General features: G+C 55.1%; 8 protein-coding genes across 8 annotated transcripts; 6 read left to right on the forward strand and 2 right to left on the reverse strand.

The window, feature by feature from the left end:
- Window positions 1–751: 751 nt before the first annotated feature.
- On the forward strand, window positions 752–2,897 carry CGGC5_v004208 (External alternative NAD(P)H-ubiquinone oxidoreductase B1; the record flags this gene model as incomplete). The annotated part of the gene is made up of 2 exons (XM_032032957.1): window positions 752–2,828; window positions 2,881–2,897. The coding sequence occupies 2 exons, from the start codon at window positions 752–754 to the stop codon at window positions 2,895–2,897; spliced, it is 2,094 nt and encodes a 697-aa protein (XP_031887656.1).
- Window positions 2,898–3,144: 247 nt separating this feature from the next.
- Window positions 3,145–4,566, reverse strand: rrp16 (Ribosome biogenesis protein NOP53; the record flags this gene model as incomplete). The annotated part of the gene is made up of 2 exons (XM_032032956.1): window positions 3,145–4,348; window positions 4,415–4,566. 2 exons carry the CDS (start codon window positions 4,564–4,566, stop codon window positions 3,145–3,147), a joined length of 1,356 nt encoding a protein of 451 aa, XP_031887655.1.
- A 594-nt stretch (window positions 4,567–5,160) lies between these two features.
- Rab6b (Ras-related protein Rab-6B) lies at window positions 5,161–6,118 on the forward strand (the record flags this gene model as incomplete). Its single annotated transcript, XM_066151244.1, has 6 exons — window positions 5,161–5,210; window positions 5,274–5,299; window positions 5,380–5,491; window positions 5,598–5,656; window positions 5,726–6,004; window positions 6,063–6,118. 6 exons carry the CDS (start codon window positions 5,161–5,163, stop codon window positions 6,116–6,118), a joined length of 582 nt encoding a protein of 193 aa, XP_066009497.1.
- Window positions 6,119–7,105: 987 nt separating this feature from the next.
- Window positions 7,106–7,962, forward strand: kei1 (Inositol phoshorylceramide synthase regulatory subunit kei1; the record flags this gene model as incomplete). The annotated part of the gene is made up of 2 exons (XM_032032954.1): window positions 7,106–7,147; window positions 7,228–7,962. The coding sequence occupies 2 exons, from the start codon at window positions 7,106–7,108 to the stop codon at window positions 7,960–7,962; spliced, it is 777 nt and encodes a 258-aa protein (XP_031887661.1).
- A 2,050-nt stretch (window positions 7,963–10,012) lies between these two features.
- On the forward strand, window positions 10,013–15,010 carry sir1 (Sulfite reductase [NADPH] subunit beta; the record flags this gene model as incomplete). The annotated part of the gene is made up of 4 exons (XM_032032953.1): window positions 10,013–10,055; window positions 10,313–10,455; window positions 10,535–14,929; window positions 14,987–15,010. 4 exons carry the CDS (start codon window positions 10,013–10,015, stop codon window positions 15,008–15,010), a joined length of 4,605 nt encoding a protein of 1,534 aa, XP_031887660.1.
- Window positions 15,011–17,479: 2,469 nt separating this feature from the next.
- Window positions 17,480–19,035, reverse strand: CGGC5_v004213 (Secondary metabolism regulator LAE1; the record flags this gene model as incomplete). Its single annotated transcript, XM_032032952.2, has 9 exons — window positions 17,480–17,516; window positions 17,606–18,025; window positions 18,135–18,272; window positions 18,347–18,384; window positions 18,446–18,600; window positions 18,658–18,699; window positions 18,764–18,854; window positions 18,910–18,942; window positions 18,991–19,035. 9 exons carry the CDS (start codon window positions 19,033–19,035, stop codon window positions 17,480–17,482), a joined length of 999 nt encoding a protein of 332 aa, XP_031887659.2.
- Window positions 19,036–20,682: 1,647 nt separating this feature from the next.
- DHCR7 (putative 7-dehydrocholesterol reductase) lies at window positions 20,683–21,521 on the forward strand (the record flags this gene model as incomplete). The annotated part of the gene is made up of 2 exons (XM_032032951.1): window positions 20,683–21,396; window positions 21,456–21,521. 2 exons carry the CDS (start codon window positions 20,683–20,685, stop codon window positions 21,519–21,521), a joined length of 780 nt encoding a protein of 259 aa, XP_031887658.1.
- A 778-nt stretch (window positions 21,522–22,299) lies between these two features.
- On the forward strand, window positions 22,300–24,067 carry CGGC5_v004215 (Acylcarnitine hydrolase; the record flags this gene model as incomplete). The annotated part of the gene is made up of 4 exons (XM_032032949.1): window positions 22,300–22,579; window positions 22,626–22,838; window positions 22,890–23,587; window positions 23,651–24,067. The coding sequence occupies 4 exons, from the start codon at window positions 22,300–22,302 to the stop codon at window positions 24,065–24,067; spliced, it is 1,608 nt and encodes a 535-aa protein (XP_031887456.1).
- Window positions 24,068–24,309: the final 242 nt, after the last annotated feature.

Raw genomic sequence — 24,309 nt, forward strand, 5'->3', positions numbered from 1 at the left:
GGAGGCAAGCTATCAGCTCGGCGGATCAGGGACGCGGCGCCGACACGGGCCCAGAACTTGGGACGAAAGTCCGAGAAGAGTTCGGTTGACGACGGCATGCTGTTTGCCTCTCGGAACGGGCGCGAGGCACATTTTCAGAATTTTGAAAAACGATGTCGTTGAAGAAGAGGATAGCCAGAGTCCCAAGGGCAAAGAGAGAGAGACGGGAAGAAGACTGATGAAGACGCTGGGTGCTGCTTAGAAGCTTCTGGCGGTAGGCGCCGTGCTGCATAATTGCATGCAATGGAAGGCAGGTTTTTTCGGGTTAACCGACCTATGACGACACTTTTGGCTGGAGTCGCCGGGAAAGGAGCTCCTCGGAGGTTCGAGGTTGACTACTACAGCACCTTCCATGTCGCCAGCGACCAGTGACAACACGCCCTGCGCATGCAATTGACCTAGTACGGGCAAGCATCATTACGCATACGTTATGTCCAGGGCAGCTGTCCCGCCAGTTCCATTAGGTCGCTCTTTTTTTCGTAGCCATTAAGGTACATTACACCTTGATTTTCTCATCCTGATCTCGAACCAAGAAAGCTTCCTCTCTCCAACGATTCTCCCTTGTCTGTCTACTGTTGCTGCACCTGACTTCCACGATCGACCCTCCCACAGAGCTGTCGTGCTCCCTTCGCTCGTTTCGACATGACATCTCCCTGTTGAATCATCAGGACATTCATTCCGCTCGAAACCAAAGATACACGATAATCAATAAATGCCTCCAACCACCTCGGCGCTGATGCGCCTAACCCGCGCAAGCCGGCAGACCCCATCGCCAGCCAGTCTGCTCAAGGCCCTGCCGCCATGCAGACAGCCGCTTGCGGCGCTGCCGCAAAGACGCGCCTTCACTAATGTCCCCCAACGATCTCGAACCCGAACACCCCTTACGAACTTCTTCAACGCCCACGGCCTGCCGAAGAGTCCCCTCGTCCGCGCTGCCTCTAGCTCTACCACAACCACGACCACGACTTCCAAACCGAAATCCCGGCTTCTATGGCTTGCCTACCGCGGCGCGGCTTGGCTCGGCGGCGGCATCATCTTCGTCGGCCTCGGCATTGTTGGCTTCTTCATCTACGACGCTTCTACCTACAAGGAACACCCGGACCAGTTCGAGATCCACGTCTCAGAGCTAGCACTGAACCCCAGACGCGGCGGGCCCAAGAACCTGCCCATTGCTGACGTACTTATCGACGACCTGGACACCGAGGGCATGAAGAGCACCAAGGACAAGCCGAAGCTGGTTATTCTGGGCGGCGGCTGGGGCGGCGTTGCCATGCTCAAAGAGCTGAACCCAGACGACTACCACGTAACTGTAATCTCGCCGACGAACTACTTCCTGTTTACGCCTATGCTGCCGTCTGCTACTGTTGGAACCCTGGAACTGCGATCTCTGGTTGAACCTGTCCGCCGAATTCTCGCTCGTGTGAACGGCCACTTCATTCGTGCTTGCGCAGAGGACGTCGAGTTCTCGCACAAGCTGATTGAGTGTTCGGACACTGACGAAGCTGGCAACACGAGACGTTTCTATGTTCCCTACGATAAGCTGGTAATTGCTGTTGGATCTACAACGAACCCGCACGGTGTGAAGGGACTCGAGAACGCGCACTTCCTCAAGGACATCAGCGACGCCCGTAAGGTCCGGAACCAGGTTATGCTCAACCTCGAGAAGGCCTGCCTACCTACCACATCCGATGACGAGCGCAAGCGTCTCCTTTCCTTCGTTGTCAGTGGAGGTGGCCCTACCGGTGTTGAATTCGCAGCCGAACTCTTCGACATGCTCAATGAGGACCTCACTCAGCACTTCCCGAAGCTCCTTCGCAACGAAATTTCCGTCCACTTGATCCAAAGCCGTAGCCACATTCTCAACACCTACGATGAAACGGTTTCGAAGTATGCCGAAGAGCACTTTGCCCGCGACCAGGTCGATGTGCTCACCAACTCGCGCGTCAAGGAGGTTCTCCCCGACAAGATCATTTTCACACAGAAGCAGCCCGACGGTTCGCTTGTCACCAAGGAACTGCCCATGGGCTTCTGCCTCTGGTCGACGGGTGTCGCCCAGACCGACCTCTGCAAGCGCCTGTCTGCAAAGCTCGGCCCGTCACAGACGAACCGTCACGCTCTGGAGACTGATACTCATCTCCGTCTCAATGGAACACCCCTGGGCGATGTCTACGCCATCGGCGACTGCTCAACTGTTCAGAACAACGTTGCCGACCATATCATGACCTTCCTTCGTGGCCTTGCCTTCAAGCGAGGCAAAGATCCCGAGACCCTCGAGCTCCACTTCACCGACTGGCGCGACGTTGCCAACGACGTTCGCAGACGCTTCCCCCAGGCCATTGGCCATCTCAAGCGTCTTGACAAGCTCTTCGAACAGTTTGACAAGGATCAGTCCGGGACCCTCAACTTTGGCGAGCTTAGAGAGCTCCTGAAGCAGATCGACTCAAAACTCACCTCGCTCCCCGCAACGGCGCAGCGCGCGCATCAGCAGGGACAGTACCTTGCCCACAAGTTCAACAAGATGGCTCGCACCTCGGAAGGCCTGAGGGCGAACCAGGTTTTCGACGGTGATATCGACGCAGTGGTTTATAGAGCATTTGAGTACCGCCATTTGGGAAGCTTGGCATACATTGGTAACTCGGCCGTTTTTGATTGGGGACAGGGCTGGAGCTTTGCCGGTGGACTGTGGGCGGTTTACATGTGGCGATCCGTCTACTTTGCTCAGAGCGTCAGCCTGAGGACGCGTATTTTGCTTGCCATGGACTGGGCCAAGCGTGGCCTCTTTGGAAGAGGTAAGCTCTCTCATGTTTCCCTAATGATTGGACCTTTACTAACACACATCAGATTTAATGACCTACTAAAATCAGGACACGAGTGTTGTATGATTTTCTTTTGTGTTAGCATACCCTGGGGAGTACGAGGGCATAAGATGCATCCCCAAGAGATACCGAATCATGGGGATAAAAGAGTTAAAAAGGGGCGTAGACGGTCTCTGAATTCCATTTTGTCGTTAAAGATCCAACCTGTGCTTGGCCAATTGAGTGAAAGTGAATGCCCGGCGCTTTTGTATTACCACTTTTATGATGCCTTCTATCGTATATACCCCCTTTAAATCTTGAAATCCTTGTATGACCACTTTTCTGTGACTTTCGACCTGGCCTGCTTCTTGAACGGAAGATGTCTCCGCACCTCAACCTTGCCGCGCAGCAACATACTACGGTACCTATCCTTCAGCAGATTTCCTTCGGGCTTCAGCAACCTCAGCGAATCCTGCAGCTCGTCCGGCAACACCAGCTCCAGGTCCTTCTCCGGCAGCTTGTACTTGCCGAGCTGCCGTCTCCTCAGCGGGGCGTCGTCGTCAATGTCCTCGTCGTCGTCGTCCGCGTCGCTGCCCTCGCCCACCTCGCGCGCGAGCTCCAGCGCGCTCTTGGCCGCGTCCCGCTCGGCGAGCTCCGTGGCGATCTGCTTGATGCGCTCCGCCTGCGCGGCCTTCTTCTTCATCGCGAGCTGGTGCTTCGCCTCGCGCTCGGCCTCCTTGCGGCGCTTGATGCGGTTGCGCTGCTGCGGCGTCTTGCGCTGCGGGCGCTTCTGCGACGGCTTGTCGTCGTCGTTCTCGACGCCCGACTCGAACCCCTCCCACGCCGAGTCCTCGTCCCACTCGGACAGCTGCGCGCGGCGGTCGGCGGCGTCAGCCTCGGCGGCGGAGCGCGCGATGGCCTCGCGCTTGAGGCGCTCGGCCTCCTCGGCGGCGAGGCGGGCTTCTTCGGCGGCGACGGCCTTGGCGGACTCGGCCTCGAGGCGGTCGGCGTAGTCGTCGAAGGTGGGGTTGTAAGAGTAGCCGCCCGAGGGCTTGACGACGGCGGGGAGCGGCTTGCCGGAGGCCGTGAGGGAGATGGGCTTGTGCTTGAGCGTCTTGGGGGGCTTGGCCTTGACGACGGGGGGCACGAAGTTGTCCTTGTCGGCGGTCGCGGGCTCGGCGGCGGGTGCGGGGGCGGCGCCCCAGAGGTCGTAGGTGGCATCTTGAACGGTGATGGAGGACTCGTGCTGGCCGTCGGCGACCTTGCGGAGGCGGGCGAGCTCCTTGTGGGAGACCCAGTCGGTGGTGCGTTGGCGCTTGACGGGGAGGAGGCCGTCGGAGGTTTTCGAGGGGGAGGAGGAGCGCTTCTTGCGGCCGGAGACGGCGGGGACGGCGGAGCGGGCGGCGATGATTTCGTCGGACTTGAGCGTCTTTTTCGTCTTGGGCTTCGGGAGGGCCTTGCCGACCGTGTCGAGGGCGAAGAGGTCTGCCGAGTCCTTCTCTGCGACGACACCACTGTGGCATGGATTAGCGACTGGTGCTGGGCTGTAGTTATGAGGCAGAAATGGGTAAATAGCTCACCCGGTGATGATCTGCTTGTTCAACTCATCGAGACCGTCCTGTACATCGGTCACGTCGACGTTCTTCCTCCACGCCTTCTTTCCCTTCCTCGAGGGCTGCTTGCGTTGCTGCGGCGCTTCGCCGTCGCCCGAGAGGGGCTTGAGAACGGGCATCTTGGAGGGTTATTCAACGGGACTGGGGATGTTTTGCGTTTCGTTGGGTATCTCTCGTTGATTGAGGTGTTGTCGTGAAAAATCGTCGACCAGCGCACCCTGCAGCTTGAACAAACGTCTGCTTCGCCTTCAATCTGGACCGCAGGGACTTTCTCTTCACCGGCGGGGCCTAGATCCCAGCATCCCAGCGACCAGAAATTTTTCGTTATCGATATGGAGGTTACATTATCGGATTATCAGCACGTGATTGGACTAGTACGGCGGGGACCCGCTTCTCATCGGTCCCTCAATGGATGACGGGGACCCTGCTAAGCTGCAATGCGCCGCCCAGAATGAGAAAGTTGACCTCCTTTTACCGTCGAGTTGCTCAATTTCCAGCTTTGCGACCAACTCTACGAGTTCCTCCCATCTCCGAAAGGCCTCCCTGGACTCCTTATTCCCCCAGCGTCCCTCCTTTCCCCCCTCTTCCTCTTTCTCTCCCTTGCATCCAAAACTCACCTCCTCCCGGGCGAACCTATCCGTTAGTGTCGACCGTGTTCCCTCCACCGATACTACGTCGAGCTTCCCTTTGATCATCGCGTATACTTGGCAACCATGGCGTCCGGCGCAGGCGGGTCTTACAACAACCCACTCAAGAAGTTCAAGTACGATGCGCCAAACATGACGGGTCAATTTGGGGATATCAATGCTGACGGCTAGGACAACAGGCTTGTCTTCTTGGGCGAGCAGAGTGGTACGTTTTGGCCCTGGACGAGCCTACCCAGCTCTTTCTTTGATGCATAGCACCCCTCGCTAACACCGTCTTTGTTGCAGTCGGCAAAACCTCACTCATCACGCGGTTCATGTACGACTCCTTCGACAACATGTACCAAGCGACCATTGGCATCGACTTCCTTTCCAAGGCAAGATTCCCCACGACATCAGGGTATGTGGAGGGGGCGTTATTAACTCGAACTACAGACCATGTACCTTGAGGACCGGACGGTGAGGTTACAGCTCTGGGATACCGCCGGCCAAGAACGATTCCGCAGTTTGATTCCCTCGTACATTCGCGACTCCAGCGTGGCGGTTGTGGTCTACGACATCTCAAGTATGTGACGAATGAAGTCAGGGAGTGTCGCGAGATGGGGAACCGACGGCTAACGACCAACGGTTGTAGATGCGAAATCCTTCCAGAACACCAAGAAGTGGATCGACGACGTGCGCGCCGAGCGAGGAAACGACGTCATCATTGTGCTCGTGGGCAACAAGACGGATTTGAACGACAAGAGAGAGGTCACGACGCAGCAGGGAGAGGAGGAGGCCAAGAAGAACAACCTCATGTTCGTGGAGACTAGTGCGAAGTTGGGCCACAACGTCAAGACGCTGTTCAAGAGAATAGCGCAGGCGTTGCCCGGCATGGAGGGCACAGATGCTGCCCAGCAGGCCTCAAGCCAAAGTGAGTGCTTTTCTTCCGATCTCTCCCCCACGAGCGGCTTACTAACACGAATCCCCAGTGATTGATGTGAAGACGACCCCTGCCGCATCCTCGCAAGAGGGATGCGCGTGCTAGATGATGTTCTTATTCGAAAAGAAAGCAAACGAGACTGGAGTAGCCCCCAAAAAGATGAAAAGACGAGCGACCCGTGGCGGACCGGACGACGCGGGGCTGAATTGCCGTTACATTACGACACGACTGGCGGGGCGGGACATCTTAAGCATAGCGTGCAATGAGGATTTTCAGCATCAGTTACAGTTTGTATAATAACGGGCTATAATCCACGGTCGTTAGTACATACCTACATTTAATGGCTCCTTTTATTCCTCTTCACCATTTATTTGGGCCTTTGCGAATTGAGCAACACCTATGTGTATGGTATAGGTGGTGAAGGTAGCAGCTTAGCTAGCATGATATGCTGGACTAGCTCAGTGCATGACCTGCAAACACTCCTAAACGAAATAAGCTTGGAGATTGACGTGTGGTTCACCGCCCGAAATGACACGAGACTACCTAATCAGCCTAGGCTCTGGCGATACTCGGACTCCGTAGGACCGCTGTGGACTGTCACCGAGTGCCAGGGTCCGTCAAGGCCCAATCGACTGGTCGAGAGCGATCCGGTGTCCATCGCTGGTGGGGTCGTGGAAATCGATTTGCACTCGCCCGCTGCGCTGCGCGGCGGCCGGCGGGTTGCTGCTCAAATCCGCGTACAGAAAGCGAAGGGGCGCTCGGACACACGCCCCGGGGAGTGCCATCATGACGGAGCAGGTGGGGCCCCATCATGTCATCGAAGGGGGAACGCAGGTGCAGGGTCTTTCCACCCTTTTTTTCTCGGAGCACCATGTCATCCGGCGCAGCCGCTTTGGTTAAATGTGACGAGCCTTTTGCAACGCTTTTCGCAAAGCTTCCCAAACATTACCAGAGCTCCTGGACCCCTTCTTCTGACGCAACCCTTCTTTTCCCCTTCCGCCTCCGGGTCTCCCCTCCTTCAACAATCCACCTTACCTACCTACGCGGTTATCGATTCCACAAGGAAAAGAGAAAAAAAAAAATCAAAACGAAATGGCGCTTTCAAGATTCAGGTTGCGGGTTCCGCGCCCAAAGGTTGGTCACATCATCGCTAACCGCCGCGTGCATCTGCCATCGAAGCCCATGATTACTGACGCAAAAGTCACGCGACACAGACATTCCTGGGCTGCATCAGCCTGCAAACCGGCACCGAGATCATCTCGCTGATCCTGCTATTCAACCGCCTCACCGGCCTGTACGGCCTCCTCGCGATCCTCACCGGCTACGAGATCTCCGCGACGCAGCTGTCGATGTACATGTACTCGGTCGGCGTCATCGTCTGCCTGGCCATGTTCCTGCCTCACATCCGCAAGAACAGTCCCTTTGAAGCGCTCGGGCTCGCGTGGCTGTACATCATCGACACCATCCTCAACATTGCTTACACGACCTTCTTCGCCGTCGGCTGGTACCTCCACAGCACCGCGCTCGACAAGCATCCGGGCAGCGCGGGCGTGCCGGCTGCCGCGGAGATCGCGGAGGAGGCGCTGGCGAACGGCGCGCCTGTCGTGCCGGACGTGCCCAAGACGACGAAGCACATCGGCCCGCAGGAGTCGTGGATGAGCCTGGGGCTGATCATCACCGTGACGTTGCTGAGGGTCTACTTCGCGGTCGTCGTCATGTCGTTTGCGCAGAGCGTGCTGCAGCGGTTCACCGAGATGGGCTGGGAAGAGGAGGGACGCAAGAAGGGCCCCGATGGACCGTTCAGCCCCGGCGAGCCCGATGGTGAGGGCTACCGTGGTCGCATCGGCAGAGTGATGCTTGCCCTTGGACGCAGCTACTGGCTTGACGAGAAGGCGCAGGAGGAGTGGGCGAGTGCGATGAGCTCCAAGTTTAGGCACGCAGGTGCTTAAGCTTAAATTTTCCGAAGCATATTAAGCGGAAGCGATTCCGAGATAGAAAAAGGTGGATTCGCGGATTTATCTTTTGGCGGTGGGCGGGCGAGAACCAATGTGGGCTCTGCTGGGTATCGGTGTCGGCGGGAACGGTGACGGCTTCGTCGGCGGCAACTGTGTTGACGCAGACCCGCCCCGCCGGCTGGCGGTACGGCTATTGTGCGGCATTCTCAGCGGGCAGCGATGACGGAGGCGAAAAAAAACGGCGGTCCACGATGGCGCCATCGCGGAGTGTCATCATTCGGCGAGATGGAGAATATGTAATGTGGACGGTTGTGGATCACGGAGGATGACACTTTTTTTCTCTTCTCCTCCTTCGGGGTTTAGATTATGATTTGAACAAGAGTGGTCAAATGGCCATCGGCGTATGGACGATTGGGTAAGATGATTCCTCGAGCTGGCGATTGGGAGTGGGACTTTTGGGTCGATTGATGACTGGGTAGAGATGGCAACCAAAGCCCGATCACGGGAACAGCATACCAGATGGGATGACCTATACACACGGCCTCGACACATACATAGTAATACACGTACGTTAATTTATCAGGATTGGTGGAGGGAAGGCGCATCGTAGTGCAGCATGGGGATTCGGGGAGGCTGCATTTGCCCATCTGGCTGGCGACCTAGGCCGGGACTGCTTGGAGAAAATCTGCTGCTAATCCAAGGCTCACCATTTGTAATCCGAAAGATTCCCCGGGGGGAGGAGGCATGGATGGGGGGGACGCGAGACGGGGTTCCACGACGGGATATGGAGCGTTGCACTAGCACGGCCAGGTACCCTCTTATTGAGGCGTCGTGTGTTGGTTGTGACTCGCCTCCTTGCTGTGTAAGACGCAACGCAGAGGTTCTCTGCTAGTAGAGAGTCACACAGTCTACAGAGCAGAGACGCAGCAGCGGCTGGCGTGAGGCGGCTGCTGCGAGGAAGGGTGACCGACAACGGCGTTTTTCGGCATTCGGCCATTGGTTCCTGGTGTAAGTGCAGGTGCTAGCAGTCTAGAGACTTGAATACTTTTTTTTTCATGCCTGTAATACAGGTCCCTCGCTTTTTGGGGAAGCACGGGAGGTTGCTCATCTTACGTCAAAGTATTAGTGAGTTCCCCGGCCACTGTGACCTTGTAGATGAGAAGGTTGGGGTAAAAGCTAGCGGTTCATGGTCATGTCTGGTTATACGAATAGCAGTCTTGGAGATGTAGAATTGGTCATCATGTTCATCCCGAAGTCCAGCGTGAGGGACAGCGTGTGGAGGAAACAGGAGGCACATCTTCCAGCTGGCAGCTGAAGAAAGTTGCCTTTGTAATCCATTCCCCGTCTTCCCCAAGGTACCAAATAGGCAAGCAATGCCGCACACGGTACTTGTTTGATACTGACTGAGGGTGTCAGTGTCATGCCCTCCCCCCGTTTTCCCAATGCATGGCCACCCGCCCACCCGGCCGGCGCCCCCATGGCCAGCCCATTGCTCTCCCCAAAAATGGGAAAAGCGCACCCAAGCAACCCAAGCAATCCGCGGCGCCAGGTTTCGACAGTGCGGCAGGACAACCAGCGAATGGACTGGGGGAGACGCTGCGCTAGCCGATCACGCAATCGACCCTGATGTCGACAAAATTCATTGTTTTCTGCGGGGCAAATTTTGTCGGTGGGAACTGCGCGCCGCAGAGACAGCCGGCAGCCAGCAACAGCTCTCTCTTTCCCATTGAATTAAAACCAAAAGCAGCACGGTTTCGGAGCTGGTTCGCTGTTCCTCCCTTGCTCTTTTTTCCCTTACATATCGTCACTTTTTTCCCCTTAAAGACCCTCCCATCTTGTTGGTTGTTGTTGTGGTTGTTGTTGTTGTTGCTGCAGCTGCTGTTCTTTCTTGAAGTTCGCCTGTCTCTTACACACAGCAACACCGGCGAAGAGGAATCCAAGGAACGAAGCAGAGGGAAACGCATAGGGGCCAGAACGCAGCCTTCTTCCCTCGAACTCCTCCGAAATATCTCCCCATACCCATATACCCAGACAAGCCGACGCAATGGCACCGACAAGAGGCCAGATTGAGACGCCTGGAGAGGCCGGTAAGTTTTGGTCCTGTTCCTGACACCCGGCCGGTTTTACTGGCTGCAAGCCCGTCCTCCTTCAGCGCTCTGCCCACTGTAATTCCAGCAAGTCTACAGCGGGACCGGATTGCGACCAATCACAGCCGTGCTATTTGTCGCAATCCTGCACCCAGCAGCCCGCTAGCAGTGGGCGGCCCAGGAAGAGCAGGACGGGCGGCGATGAAGATGGAAGTCGACGATGGTGAGAGACAGAAGCTGATACGATACGCAACCAGTCGCGAGAATTGCCTACCTTTCCAGCGATGTCGTCGTCTCCGTCCAGCCTTCACTGGCTAAGGACTCCGAGTTCACTTCCCACCTGAAGCGCTACGTCGCTCGCGGCGACAAGAGCCTCGTCGCAAAGAACGCCGTGCCAGAGGTGAGCAACACCAGAAGAACCCCCCGCCCTCGTTGCCATTGAGTCTGTGGAAACTGACAATTGCTTCTCTCGTCGACAGGTCCAGCACGTCAGGCACAACGCCGACCCCCTCCTCTCCGTCTTCACTCCCACCCGCGCCGGCAAGCTCGTCGCCGTCACGACATCCTCCACCGTCCTCCTCCCGGCCATCGCACACCTCTACAAGCTGGCCAACTACCCCGTCGTCCTCCACGTCGCCCTCCAGCCCGCCGGCTTCCCCGACTTCTCCAGCATCACAGCCATCCGCAATTCGGGATGGACGTTCCTGCAGTCAGAGTCTCTGCAGGAGGCCCAGGATATGGCCCTGACAGCCCACGCCCTGGCGCTGCGCTCCGGCAAGGGCGTGATTCACTTCTTCGCCTCTGCCTCCAGCGACGAGGACGCCGCCATTGAGGCCGAAGACCCCGACTTCGTGCGAGAGATTCTCGACGTTGATGCTGCCAGGCGGTTCCAGCAGACCAACGGCACGGAAGCGGCTGTCGGCATCTACGCCGATGACGGCCGACTGCCGGTCGCGTCAGACCGTCCCGACGTGCCGCCGACCGGCTCCTCCACTCTGGGTGGTCTGAGCTCTTCCGAACTCGCTTCGTCCGTGCACTCCAAGCTGGCGGACTCGTCCCGCGCCTCGGTCCAGTCTTCCGCCGAGCACAGCGTCACCGAAAGCCCCCCGTCCGTCGTCTCCTCCAACGCCACCACCATTGAGTCGGCCCTGCCCGTCGTCTCCTCCGAGGACATCCTCAAGTACGCCAACGGCATCTGGGCCCAGATCCACCGCGCCACCGGCCGCGAGTACAAGGCCTTCTTCTACGCCGGCCCTTCCAACGCCGAGAACTGCCTGTTCGTCTTCGGCTCCGGCGCCTACTTCTTTGGCGATGTCATCGACCAGGCCCGCCGCGGCGGCGACTTCTCCAAGGTCGGCATCATCACCCCGAGACTGTACCGCCCGTGGTTGAGCTCTGCCCTCGTCGACACCCTGCCCAAGTCCGTCAAGCGCATTGCCGTTCTCGAGCAGATCCACCGCAAGACCACGAAATGGGGCCCCGTCCTCATTGACGTTCTCACGAGCGTGAAGAGCGGCTTCGGTGGCGTCCAGACCGTCGTCGGCTACCAGCTGGGCTACATCGACCCCAAGACCGTCATCCAGGCCCTGCGCGGCGTCCTCCAGAACCTGAACCTCGAGACCCCCGTCCAGAACCTCGAGGTCGGCCGCAAGGAGGTGCCCCAGGAGGCTCTCGAGTACGGCCTCGAGAAGCCCAAGGTCGAGACCTCATACACCAAGATCCTCGACCAGCTGTTCGGCCAGCGCGCCTACGTCGCCAACGCGCTCAAGTCCAGCAACGCCGGCATCAACGCCTCCATCCAGGCCAGCCCCGAGTTCGGCTTCGGTTCCCTGCTGGCCCGCAAGGAGCGCCGCGGCCGCTTCGTCAACGAGGTTAAGGAGGCTGCCAGCAGCAACCAGTTCGTGACTGAGTCCCCCAAGAGCTGGCTCGCCCGCTGGGCTGCCAACGCCGACGATGCCAAGAAGGCCAGCGAGATCGCCGACGACCTGATCCCCCGCCTCGAGACCGACGGCTCCTCCATTGCACGCAACCTGCTTTCCAGCAAGCGCCTCTTCCGCAAGGAGTCTCTGTGGCTTGTGGGCTCTGATGCCTGGGCTTACGATCTCGGCAACTCTGGTGTGCACCACGTCCTGGCCTCGGGCGAGAACGTCAACATGCTCATCATCGACTCGAGTCCCTACTCGGAGCGTGCCGCTGCTGATGCCAACCGCCGCAAGAAGGACATTGGTCTGTACGCCATGAACTTTGGCAACGCCTACGTCGCCTCCACCGCCGTCTACGGTTCCTACACTCAGGTCCTGCAGGCCATGCTCGAGGCTGACCAGTACGACGGTCCCTCCGTCATCTTGGCCTACCTCCCGTATAACGGAGAGGCTGACTCGCCCCTGACTGTCCTCCAGGAGACCAAGAAGGCCATTGACGTCGGCTACTGGCCCCTGTACCGCTGGAACCCCGCCAACGAGGCCAAGGGCGAGCCCCTCTTCTCTCTCGACTCTGAGCGCATCAAGAGCGAGCTCAAGGCCTTCCTCGACCGCGACAACCAGCTGACCCAGATCATGAAGAAGGACCCCGTCTTCGCCGCCAACCTGTCCCAGGACTTCGGCACCGAGGTCAGGGCCCAGCAGAAGCGCAAGGCCAAGGACGCCTACAACCAGCTGCTCGAGGGTCTCTTCGGCGCTCCTCTGACCGTCCTGTATGCCTCTGACAACGGCAACGCCGGCACCGTCGCCAAGCGCCTCGGCAACCGCGGCAAGGCCCGTGGCCTGAAGACCACCGTCATGGTTATGGAGGACTACCCCATCGAGGACCTCCCCTCTGAGGAGAACATCATCTTCGTCTCCTCCACCGCTGGCCAGGGTGAGTTCCCCCAGAACGGTCGCCCCCTCTGGGATGCCCTGAAGGACAACACCGAGCTGGACCTCTCCAACGTCAACTACTCTGTCTTCGGTCTCGGTGACCGTCACTACTGGCCCCGCAAGGAGGACAAGATCTACTACAACAAGCCCGCCAAGGACTTGGACCGCGTCCTCTCCAACCTGGGCGGCAAGCGCCTCGCCGACACCGGTCTCGGTGACGACCAGGACCCCGACGGCTACCAGACCGGCTACAACGAGTGGGAGCCCAAGATCTGGGCCGCGCTCGGCGTCGACAACGTCGACGGCCTCCCCGAGGAGCCCGCGCCCCTGACCAACGAGGACATGAAGATCCAGTCCAACTACCTCCGCGGCACCATCGTCGAGGGTCTCAACGACACCTCCACCGGCGCCATCTCCGCCTCCGACCAGCAGCTGACCAAGTTCCACGGCACCTACATGCAGGACGACCGTGACGTGCGTGACGAGCGTAAGGCCATGGGTCTCGAGCCCGCGTACTCCTTCATGATCCGTTGCCGTCTGCCCGGTGGTATCTCCACGCCGCTGCAGTGGATCCAGATGGACGACATCGCCAACGAGCTCGGCAACGAGACCATGAAGCTCACCACCCGCCAGACCTTCCAGTTCCACGGCGTCGTGAAGGGCAAGCTCCGCCCCGCCATGCAGGCCATCAACCGCGCGCTCATGACCACCATCGCCGCCTGCGGCGACGTCAACCGCAACGTCATGTGCTCCTCCCTGCCGAACCAGTCCGCCTACCACCGCGAGGTCTGGGCCTACTCCAAGATCATCTCGGACCACCTCCTGCCCTCCACCTCGGCCTACCACGAGATCTGGCTCGCCGACGAGAACGACAAGAAGACACAGGTCGCCGGCGACGCCGTCCAGGACTTCGAGCCCCTCTACGGCCCCACGTACCTGCCCCGCAAGTTCAAGATCACCATCGCCATCCCGCCCCACAACGACACCGACGTCTACGCCCACGACATCGGCCTCATCGCCATCAAGGGCGCCGACGGCAAGCTCGCGGGCTTCAACCTCATCGCCGGCGGCGGCATGGGCGCCACGCACAACAACAAGAAGACGTACCCCCAGATCGGCCGCATGTTCGGCTTCGTCTCGACGGACCAGGTCCACATCGCCTGCGAGAAGATCATGCTCGTCCAGCGCGACTTCGGCGACCGCAAGAACCGCAAGCACGCGCGTCTCAAGTACACCATCGACGACATGGGCCTCGACGTCTTCCGCGGCAAGGTCGAGGAGCTCTGGGGCCACAAGTTCGAGCCCGAGCGCCCCTTCCACTTCCAGAGCAACGTCGACACGTTCGGCTGGCAGAAGGACGAGTTCGGCCTCAACCACTTCACGTTCTTCATCGAGAACGGCCGCATCGAGGACACGCCCGAGTTCCAGATGAAGACGGGCCTGCGCGAGATTGCCAAGGTGCACAAGGGCGAGTTCCGCCTGACGGGCAACCAGCACCTGATCCTCAGCAACGTGGCCGACGAAGACATGGACGGGCTCAAGGCGCTGATGAAGCAGTACAAGCTGGACAACGTGCAGTTCTCGGCGCTGCGGCTGTCGTCGTCGGCGTGCGTGGCGTTCCCGACGTGCGGCCTCGCGATGGCCGAGTCGGAGCGCTACCTGCCGGTGCTCATCAGCAAGCTCGAGGACTGCCTCGAGGAGAACGGGCTGCGCCAGGACTCGATCGTGATGCGCATGACGGGCTGCCCCAACGGCTGCGCGCGCCCGTGGCTGGCCGAGGTCGCCTTCGTCGGCAAGGCGTACGGCGCGTACAACATGTACCTCGGCGGCGGATACCACGGCCAGCGCCTGAACAAGCTGTACCGCCAGAGCATCAAGGAGGACGAGATCCTCGCCATCATGAAGCCGCTGCTGAAGAGGTACGCGCTCGAGAGGGAGCAAGGCGAGAGGTTTGGCGACTTTTGCGTGAGGGCTGGTGTTATTCGCGCGACGAAGGAGGGACGGGACTTCCACGAGGGCGTAAGTGATACTTGTTTCTCTGATTAAATTGACGATTTGCTAACAATGATGCGATAGGTCCCTGACGAGGATGAGGAGTAAATGATTTACAGATGAAAGAAGATGATGATTTTGGTGCGAGGCAGATGTGTCACGAAAGGGGGGAAAAGAAATCTTTGTAAAATGTTGTGTTTTTTTTATATCCGTCAAGCTTCAGCATTGGGGGCAGGCGTTTGCTAGTGCTATTTTTTATATATCATATATATCACGTTTGAATCTTGTTCAATCTTTGGGTGTCGTGGCAATGAATGCGAAGTGGATTGCGTGAATTCTGAGTCTCGACTGGACGGTTCGAAAGTGAGGGGGAAGACCCAGAGACGCATTTCTGCCTATATACGGACGCTTAGGCGAGACTTTTTGATGAACCAGGCAATGCGGTAAGTGTGATCTCTGGACACGGCTTAATTACACCAAAGCTGAGGTCGCTTAGCCCCCAAGGTCGATGCTATGTAGATGTGTGATCCTGGTCAAAAGATTGGCGACGACATCGGGTTCTGGCGGTTGATTCGAGGTGAATACCCCCAAAACGATCATGAGGGACAGGTTTGAGCAAGCGATGAGGCATCCTTGTTACTGGAAACTGCCAAATGGCATGCAAGCATCATAGAGGCTGAATTAGGTCCTGGCTTGTCGGCTTCAAGAATGGAAAGGCTCATTGTGGTTTCTCAGCTTGAGTAATGGTCTCAGGCGCTCATTATATACCCTAAGGGATCCCAAAGTTCCCTTGGTTGGTCAAAGGAAGGCATGTTTCCAATAGAGCAAGAGCAAGAGCCTGTGACTTCTTTGTGTTTTGCTTTGCGGCCTGCGACTGGTATTTAATGGATTTGGCATCTCAGACAAGGGAATCTTCTCGGTCACAATGCGCACAATGCTTGGCTCAGGAGCAGGAACTCAGGAAAACCGCGCTGACACCTCTTTGCAGAGATGGATGGTGTCACCAGCGCCGTCGTGTGCAATCCCACAATACTCAAGGTTGGTGGTATGCAGCTTAGATTCTTCAGCGGTTTATTTGATATGATACTCTCAAAACGATAGTGAGCCCTGGTAAGGATAAGCATGTAATGAGATCTGCTTCAGCTGTGACTTAATACTGTGAATTATTGACCAACCTAGTTCCCACTAGTCAGGTGCAAGAAAAGGGATGAGAATGTTGATGATTGGGTTGAAGCTTAACTGTACGTTAGGCACCAGTTATATGCGCACATAATACCAGGGTGAATAGAGACCCGTGAACTGTGATTCATTAGTGCTATGTATCATACAGCTTGCTTTTTCGGTCTCATCTTGTCCAGTCTCACTACCTATCTATGAAAGTCTGGGGTGCCTTGGAAGAACGCCTCTAAAAGTTACAGCTATTGCATTCACCAGACATATGCAGTGATTAGTAGATGTGAACCTTCCTTGATAAGCAGGCCTTCCAGCTTGCGTTTCTTCTTTGAAGAATCCAAGCCGCAATTCATCCATTGTCTGCACGGTCCGATTGCTGGCGCAAATGTTGCGCGCCAGACGTATTTTATGGATGCTCCAGGTCTGCAGGCATCAAGGCACCTGGTCTTCTTTAGCCGGCGGTGGGCTACACAGAACTTGAGCTCTCTGTCTCTCTCTGATGGTTTATTCGTGCAGATTTTGTGAGAGTCATAATTCAGAGGTGGCGGACGAGGCTGTAAGTAGTATTACTCCGAAAATCTTTCCCTTCTATCCTCTTGACTTCCACTGGACTACAGTATGGAGCGTACGGGGTCAATCAGAGAAGACCGACACTCGATTCGCCTAAACCATCAAAATTTCGTGTTTATGAGGAGTTAGAGAAACATGAGGGAAAATTAGGGTCTTTTTATACTATAAACCAGCCGCAGTCCTCATGTTCTAGGATCCCACAAGACTCGCAACACTGTCCATCACACATCTACATCTTCCTGATATTGAGGACACAATGCTTACGAGTTAAGACCTTGATATTCATACCATCCGCGAAGTTGGTTCATCAATTAGATCACAATTGTATTAGGCACTTTGTCTGTGACTATTAAAGCTGGCGAGTTTCAAACTAAAATTTCGTGGCCACAGATGAGCCACTTCTAGCTCTTTGGTCACTACAAATCTTCATGATTAGGATGGGAAAAGTTGCCAGAGATTCCAACTCATTTCATGCGTCATATGTTAAAGACCCGACCTTCAAGGTGCCTGAAAATCGTGCTCCGTTCCTCATATTTGGAGTTTGCTGAGTATTCTCTCTCTACCTTACCTTATATCTCAGTATCCTGTACGTCACCCAACTCAGGGACGAATGCTCTGATCTGGCATGCGGGTTTGATAACCAAACATCTCACGAAGTTTTGAAAGAGAACTATTTGAGCTTGCGGTCTTTGGTTCAGTGTTATTATACCAATCCCCGCAGCCGAATGTACTGAGCTGCTTTACATGCTCGATTCTGTAATTTCCATGAATAGACTCCAGCAGCATCTCCTCCAACTCCTGGACGTTGCTCCGTGTATCACCCGAGCATAATGTCTACGAATCCAGCGGCTTTCTTCCCACCAGGGTATATCTGCGAGCTGCAGTCAGCCAGAAAGTAAAGCAAACGCACCAATGCCCCTGAAGACACACAAAACAATAAGAAAGTTACAGCGTTCTTACATGGTCAGGTAGGAGTGAATCTTTTGGTCCCTCATATTCTTGCGCACGTCAATGAGAAAGACATCCACCTCCTCCTTCGTGTATCCGTGAGCGCGCGTCAGCGGTCCCATAGCCAGAGCTTCTGCAGCGGCCACAAAGTTGTGGTAGTTCCACTCCCCAATCTTCTTGTAGTGAGGGTCTTTGGGCCAGGGGTTCGACGGCCACTTGAAGCGCTGAAGCGCAATATCCTGAAAGCCGACCTCCTTCATCATGTCCTCCATCAGAGGCACGTCGATGAATTGCCGACCAAACTTGACGCACGCTTCTCGGACAAGGGAGCTGAACTTGGCCAGGGGTTTCTCTGGGGAAAGGGTACCGTCGTCGGAGGCGAAGAGGAAGTCGTTCTCTTGGAGCTCGAAGTAGCCGCCTGGCTTGGTAAAGCTACATGGAGCGGTTAGAGGTTTTTGGACTGTCTCCAGCGTGCTGCGAAGCAGAAGAAATGTGACTGAAGCCCGTATGGACTTTCTGCATGAGATGATGTAGAACTCACTCATAGGCCTTCTTGAATAGCTTCTTCCAGTCGGCGATGGACCCATTGAGAAAGCGGAGGTGGATGTAGTCGAACTTCTGTGAGTACAGCCAATCTTCCTCGACGTCGTCGACCTCAAACTTCAGATTGGGAGGAACACTTTGGATTGAAGTCAGTTTTCTCACCGTTTCAGAGGCGCATACACTGCAAAAGACGACGTAAGGCGGACGTACTCTCGTGGCTGGATAGGAGAAAGGTCCACACCAAGCACCTGAAGGTTGCGACGGTCAGGCAAATTACTAGTGGAAATGTAGGTTTCCGACGTGACTCACCTCAGCGTCGGGATGCTCATCAGCGTATTCGATGGCCCACAAGCCAGTTCCGGTTCCCAGATCAAGAACTCGGCCTACTTTGGCGTCTGGGTCGCATGGAGGCGCGAAACCCAACTTGTTGTGGAATGTGAGAAAGCAGATCTCGTTTTGCATGTCTGAAACTTGACTTAGCGAGGTGGAATCCGAGGTGCATCAGCTCACAGAGAACATACCAAGCCTCTCGTTCTCTTCAGCATCATTGGGCCAGGCATATTCTGGTTATCAAACATTGGTAAGAGATTTTCGAAGCCAGGACTCAGCCGTATCGTATGGACCTACTGCCATCTTTGTATGTGTGATACGACCGCCCATTCTCGATGCGGTTTTCTAAGATCGAGGTTCTCAAACTGGTGACCTCCGAATAGAGGGACTTTTCCGTTCCAGTCAGTTGGGCCAAGGGGATGAATACCCAGAGCTGAACTTACCTGAAGGTCCGCCTCGCTATCATCGTTTCTGATCTGCCGTTGGTTAGGTATGGGACGGGCTACTCAGGCGTTCTCACGCACCTCGTCGTCGGGGACAAGCTCAGCATCTTGATGTGGGTTCGCCATGGCTTACTGCTCTGTCTTGAGGCTCTTTCCAAAGTGGGTGAAAGATTGAAGATGTTTCTGCAGAACGTGTGACTGAAGAAACAACCAAGCTTTTTTGAGAGCGGTAGGGTCGGCAGACAATCGGCTGTTGCCCCTCATCTTGGCCTGCACGACCTGACGTGAAGAACCAACAAGCGAACATGCATCATGCATCGACGGCGAAGTTGCCTTATTGCGACCGAATGTGGGGCACATGTGAGCTCAAGAGGAAGGAGAAGATGATCATTATATGAATCCAGATTATCCCTGGCGATTGGAGGCTCGCGTAGTCGGGATATGGGGTGCCGGTGAAGTGTGCCGATTTCCAACACGTGCAGGAGATCCGCAGTCGAATGGAGTCCAATTCTGATGCGCACCGATGCCATCGGAAGTGAGGCATTCTTCAGATACAACTTCATCAAGTGCGGCTCAATCTTTAGATCCAAGGTTAGGTATATGATTTCAGCGCTTGCAAGTAGGAGTAGCCTTAGAGATCAATACTAGAGAGTTGAAAAATAGCTAAAAAGAAAAAAAAGGAAATAACAATGGGCGGCCACCGGAGATATGTAGAGCCACCTAAAGAACTCGAACCACTGAGCTTTGCCGAAACCAGGCATACAATCCACCGCTAGGCTATCTTGCGACGGTGGTCGCACCCATTGTTGCGGATTCTGGAAGGTGAGTTGGCTATGAGGGAAGGAACTCTCCAGAGACAGCAAGTGCGGTGAACTCGGCTGCACCTTCCAGCTTCATACCTAGTAGTATTGAAATCATTCTTTGGCAATAATCAATCCAACAAAGCTGGCCTCGATACTCAAATCTCTATCAAAGTAAACTCTCAACATTCAAAATAAGAAAGGTGCAGGTGATACATTACGAGCATACTGGGGTGAACGGACCAGTACATGTTCTTGAAGACCATGCCCCTCAGTGCCCGCGGTCTACTTTGCGTGACGACTGCAATAGGTGGACCGTGGCGCCCATATCAAGACGAAAAGATAATGAGATTGACATGAACAGCGGCTTCCAGATGCAATATACACCGCGCGACAGTAGTACCCATCGATACACAGTCTCCAGTAACGTGAAGGTTGTCCGGAAACAATATCCCAACAGTTCCAACCAACCCAAATCGTGCTCTGCTATCTCAGCACCCACCAGTGTAATATCAAACCGTGCAAGAGAAGCATCGACGATAACATACTGTACTGAGAGTTGCGTTTCAAGAGGATTACGAACCAATTGTGAAAAGATGAAGTCTAAACATGACTGATCAGGGCGGAGCTTGAGAAAGTTGCCCGGACACAGACCCGGCAAATCGGTGTCCGATGATCTCCGAGTTACACCATCACAATCGGGGGCCGGTTGCGAGCGGCTTACATATCAAGAGCCACGCTCTTTGTCCGAATCTCTGCGACCGTCAAATTCATTACGACCAAGGAATCCGGCAGAAAGAGATTTATAATCTTCGCTCCCAGATAAACCGTACTCTCGGACCAGAAATAATATAGAGACGGCGACCTCTCGACTACGAAAGCAACTTTTCCATCCCATCCATCAGTGCGAATTGATCACATCAACCCAGCTTCCAGCCGTCTTTTAAGATCAACATCAGAACGCCCATGAACCATGGCGAAGGATTTGCATGACAACGTGTCTCGCGTCAAGAGATTCAATGCCATTGGTACAACTCTTTTTGTTGGCCTGCGCGCAGCAGACATTTTGCTTCAGCATGCTCTTCTTCAGCGCGGCTGGGCCAAGAATTTGATTGAACTAATTGGCGGAACTTCGTTGAAGTCGAACATCGTCCTCAACCCAGCGACTTCGCAAATACATCCTTACTACGGCATCGTCACGTTCATGGCTTTTGGTAGCAGCTTCAAGCAGATCTACACCTCTCTCGCCATGTCGGAACAAGACATGCCACCATCATCGGCAGTAATCATCGCGCTTTTCAACACGATCTTCAACTCGCTCAACACCTGCCTGTCTGTCTGGACCGCGACATCTGCGCTGTCCAGCGCCACAACTCTATCGGAGGTACTGGGGTCTCCGGCAGTCGCGACCGGTCTCGCATTTTACCTGATTGGCATTTTGACAGAGGCGGCCTCGGAAACGCAACGCATGATTTTCAAGAAGAACCCCGCCAACAAAGGGAAGCCATACGCCGGTGGCTTGTTTTCTCTTGCAAGGCATATTAACTACGGTGGCTACACCATCTGGCGTACGGCCTATGCCTTCACCTGTGGCGGCTGGGCCGTTGCCATTCCGGTGTTTACCTTCTTCTTCTACGATTTTGCCACTCGAGGTGTCCCAGTGCTCGATAAGTACCTTTCGGAGAGAGTAAGTCCCTACCTTAGTCTTCATAAGACTTCAACACATTACTCACCTTCTTTACTTAGTATGGTGATTCGTGGAAGACTATCAAAGCCAACGTCCCTTATCGTTTGATCCCCGGCGTTTATTAGGCCTTTGACTCGCTCAATATCAGGCGCGATGGAGATAGAAATGCGGCTATCGGGGCGACTTCATGCAGGAAAGATTAGGGGAGGGGGGACTTCTTGATGAATTGAAGTACTCAACTCTTACTCAATGTGTGTTGCGCTTCAATCTTGACACTCATGGTGACTGAGACTCTTCACCCCAAAGCAACTAGCCCGGTCAGTGCATACAGGGGAATACCACCGATCTAACGCAAAATTTAAATGGAACTCGCTGGCCAATCTTTTGTTTCCGTAAGAATCCAAATAAACTGGGCGGGAAACCAAACGGAAAGGGTTGCAAGAAGCCCCAGGGTTGAATCATCGAAAGACTTGAAAAGAGTAGGAGTTTCTACAAGCTCTTGCGTGGAGGGTAGTTCCAACAACGCACCTGGTCTGTTTCGGTTGGATAAACACTGCAGCTAGTCCTATTCCTCACCAACGCTAACTGTCTCTGTGCTGAGTGCAAGCTGCAACATGAGGGCACAGCAGGTTCTCCGGAAAGCAAATAGAACTTCCGTCAATCAGCTAGCCAATTACGCGTCATTTCTGGCACAAAGTTTGATTGAATCCTGGATGCAAGTGTTCCGACGGGACGCTCTTCCGGCGGCTGCCCTGCTTCAGGGCCGAGTTCCGTTCTTTACGCCTCTGTGAAGCATTGAGCTGTGGCCTTGAAATAAACAGGAACCCATAAAATCCAAGCAAGAGACTGAAATGTAAATGATTGAACATCTCCCTCAATATCAAATCATTAAAATTTGACGAGATGTTGACATTTGGGTTGACTCTTACCTTGCTCTTTTGCACTAGCGTTGCTGGTCAGGTTGATCCATCACCGTCGATTGTCATCGATGCTGGTACAATCATCGGTACAACAACGTCATTGCCATCTACGACGGCTGTTGTGCATAAGTTTCTCGGTATACCTTTCGCGCAGGCGCCTGTCGAAGAGAATCGATTTCTCCCTCCAAAAGCACTGCTGAAGCATGATGAAAGCCCGCTGAATGCTACAGCGTGGGGGAGCAAGTGCATTGCTGTCACTGGAAGTAAGTGGCATAATACAATTCGTGAATCGTGAGCTGACAAGATCAGGTAGTGATGGGCCTCCTGAAAGCGAAGACTGTTTGTTCTTGAACGTGTACACACCAGCTGGAGCGGGATGTCACAGCTCGGGTCGGCCGGTTCTTGTGTGGATCCATGGCGGATGGTTGCGGGAGGGCACAGCCAGCCAGCCCATGTTTGACGGATCCAGATTCGCCGCCGAACAGGGCATAGTTGTTGTGACTTTCAACTATCGTCTCAATGGTGCGTTGAATGATTCCGTTCTCGAGGTAGCTTGCTAACCATGAGATACAGTATTTGGCTTCCCAAATTCTCCTCAACTAACCCTGGAAGAAGAAAATCTCGGCTTTTTGGATCAGCGAATGGCCCTCCAATGGGTCCAAGAGAACATAAATGCGTTCGGCGGAGATCCATCGAAAGTCACGATAGCCGGAGAGTCCTCGGGCGGATCTTCAGTTGACCGTCTCGTCACTACCATTCACTCCAATCCTCCATTCCGCGCGGCGGCATGTTCGAGCGGCCAGGCTACAGTAAGCGCAATTGGTCGGGAGTCTGGCCCACTTTCATGGGCTGCCCTTGTGTCTCTTCTTGGATGCACCGGCGAAGACCAGATTGAGTGCGTGCGTGCAGTCGACGGCAAGACCATCCGAGACTTGATCGTTGCGAACGGTTTGGACTTCAGCCCGGTGAACGACAATATCACCCAAAAGGAGCTTCCATACCTTCCAATTCGAGCCTCTGGAGGCGTTGCCCCGGTTCCGCTGTTGATCGGCTCGACAGGTCAGGAGGGAACTTACTTGGCTCCTGCTTATGGCCTGAATCTTTCGGGTGTCACTGAAAAGATGCTTACGCAAGTCATTGGCGTATTCACTGGCAACGACTCAGATCTCATATCCGCTATTATGCAGATTGTTGCCGTCAAACAACAAATGACGGGCATTTCGCTGTTTGGTGCTGCTGCTCAAGTCTATACTGAAGTGGTCTATCAATGCGTGAGTCTTGATCCTTTTGCTCATTAGTTCTCTCATCTGTTACTAACCAAGACCCCTTTGAAGCCCGCCCTTCTTGTCTCTCGTGTTTCATCTCAGAGCAATATTCCGACCTGGAGGTATTTTTACAATGCCTCGTTTCCGAGTCTTGCTGCCGCGGGCTACACTTCTGATGAGCTGGGCGCATCCCATGGAACAGACACGGCTATGATCTGGGGTACTTACCCTCAAGAGGGTGCCACAGATTACCAAAGAGAACTCAGTCGGTATTTGCAAAAGCTGTGGGCAGGATTTATCAAGGACCCTTCAGGCAAAGGCCCCGGCTGGGAAAGGGTGGACGCAGATGGTAACAACATTGCATGCATTGGGTGCACGGGAGAAGTTGGCGAGCTGAATCTCATCGCATCTGCCACTGTCGATGGATGGTGTCCAACGTACGAGCCGTTCTTCGGTAGAGTCAAGACACCATTCGTCAAGGCTTAGGCGACAGGGTTCATTTCGTTGATGGGTCCGGAACCACGATTCGTCGAACCATCGTCGCGCATGGCTTTGTTGGAACCGTGACCTTCAACCAACATAACCCCTGGTAGAGATGCCCGGCAGGTAGCATCCGGCCACCAACACCAACACACGCATGGTAATGGAGCCTCGTAAGAGAAATTAATGCCAATTCTATCACTTTTCATTGATACGCGCGCTGCTTCCTATTTTGGCAAATGCAGTAT

This window comes from Colletotrichum fructicola, assembly GCF_000319635.2.
Source record: "Colletotrichum fructicola Nara gc5 chromosome Unknown KSG_Nara_v1_contig02, whole genome shotgun sequence".
NCBI classification, from domain to species: Eukaryota; Fungi; Ascomycota; class Sordariomycetes; order Glomerellales; family Glomerellaceae; genus Colletotrichum; species Colletotrichum fructicola.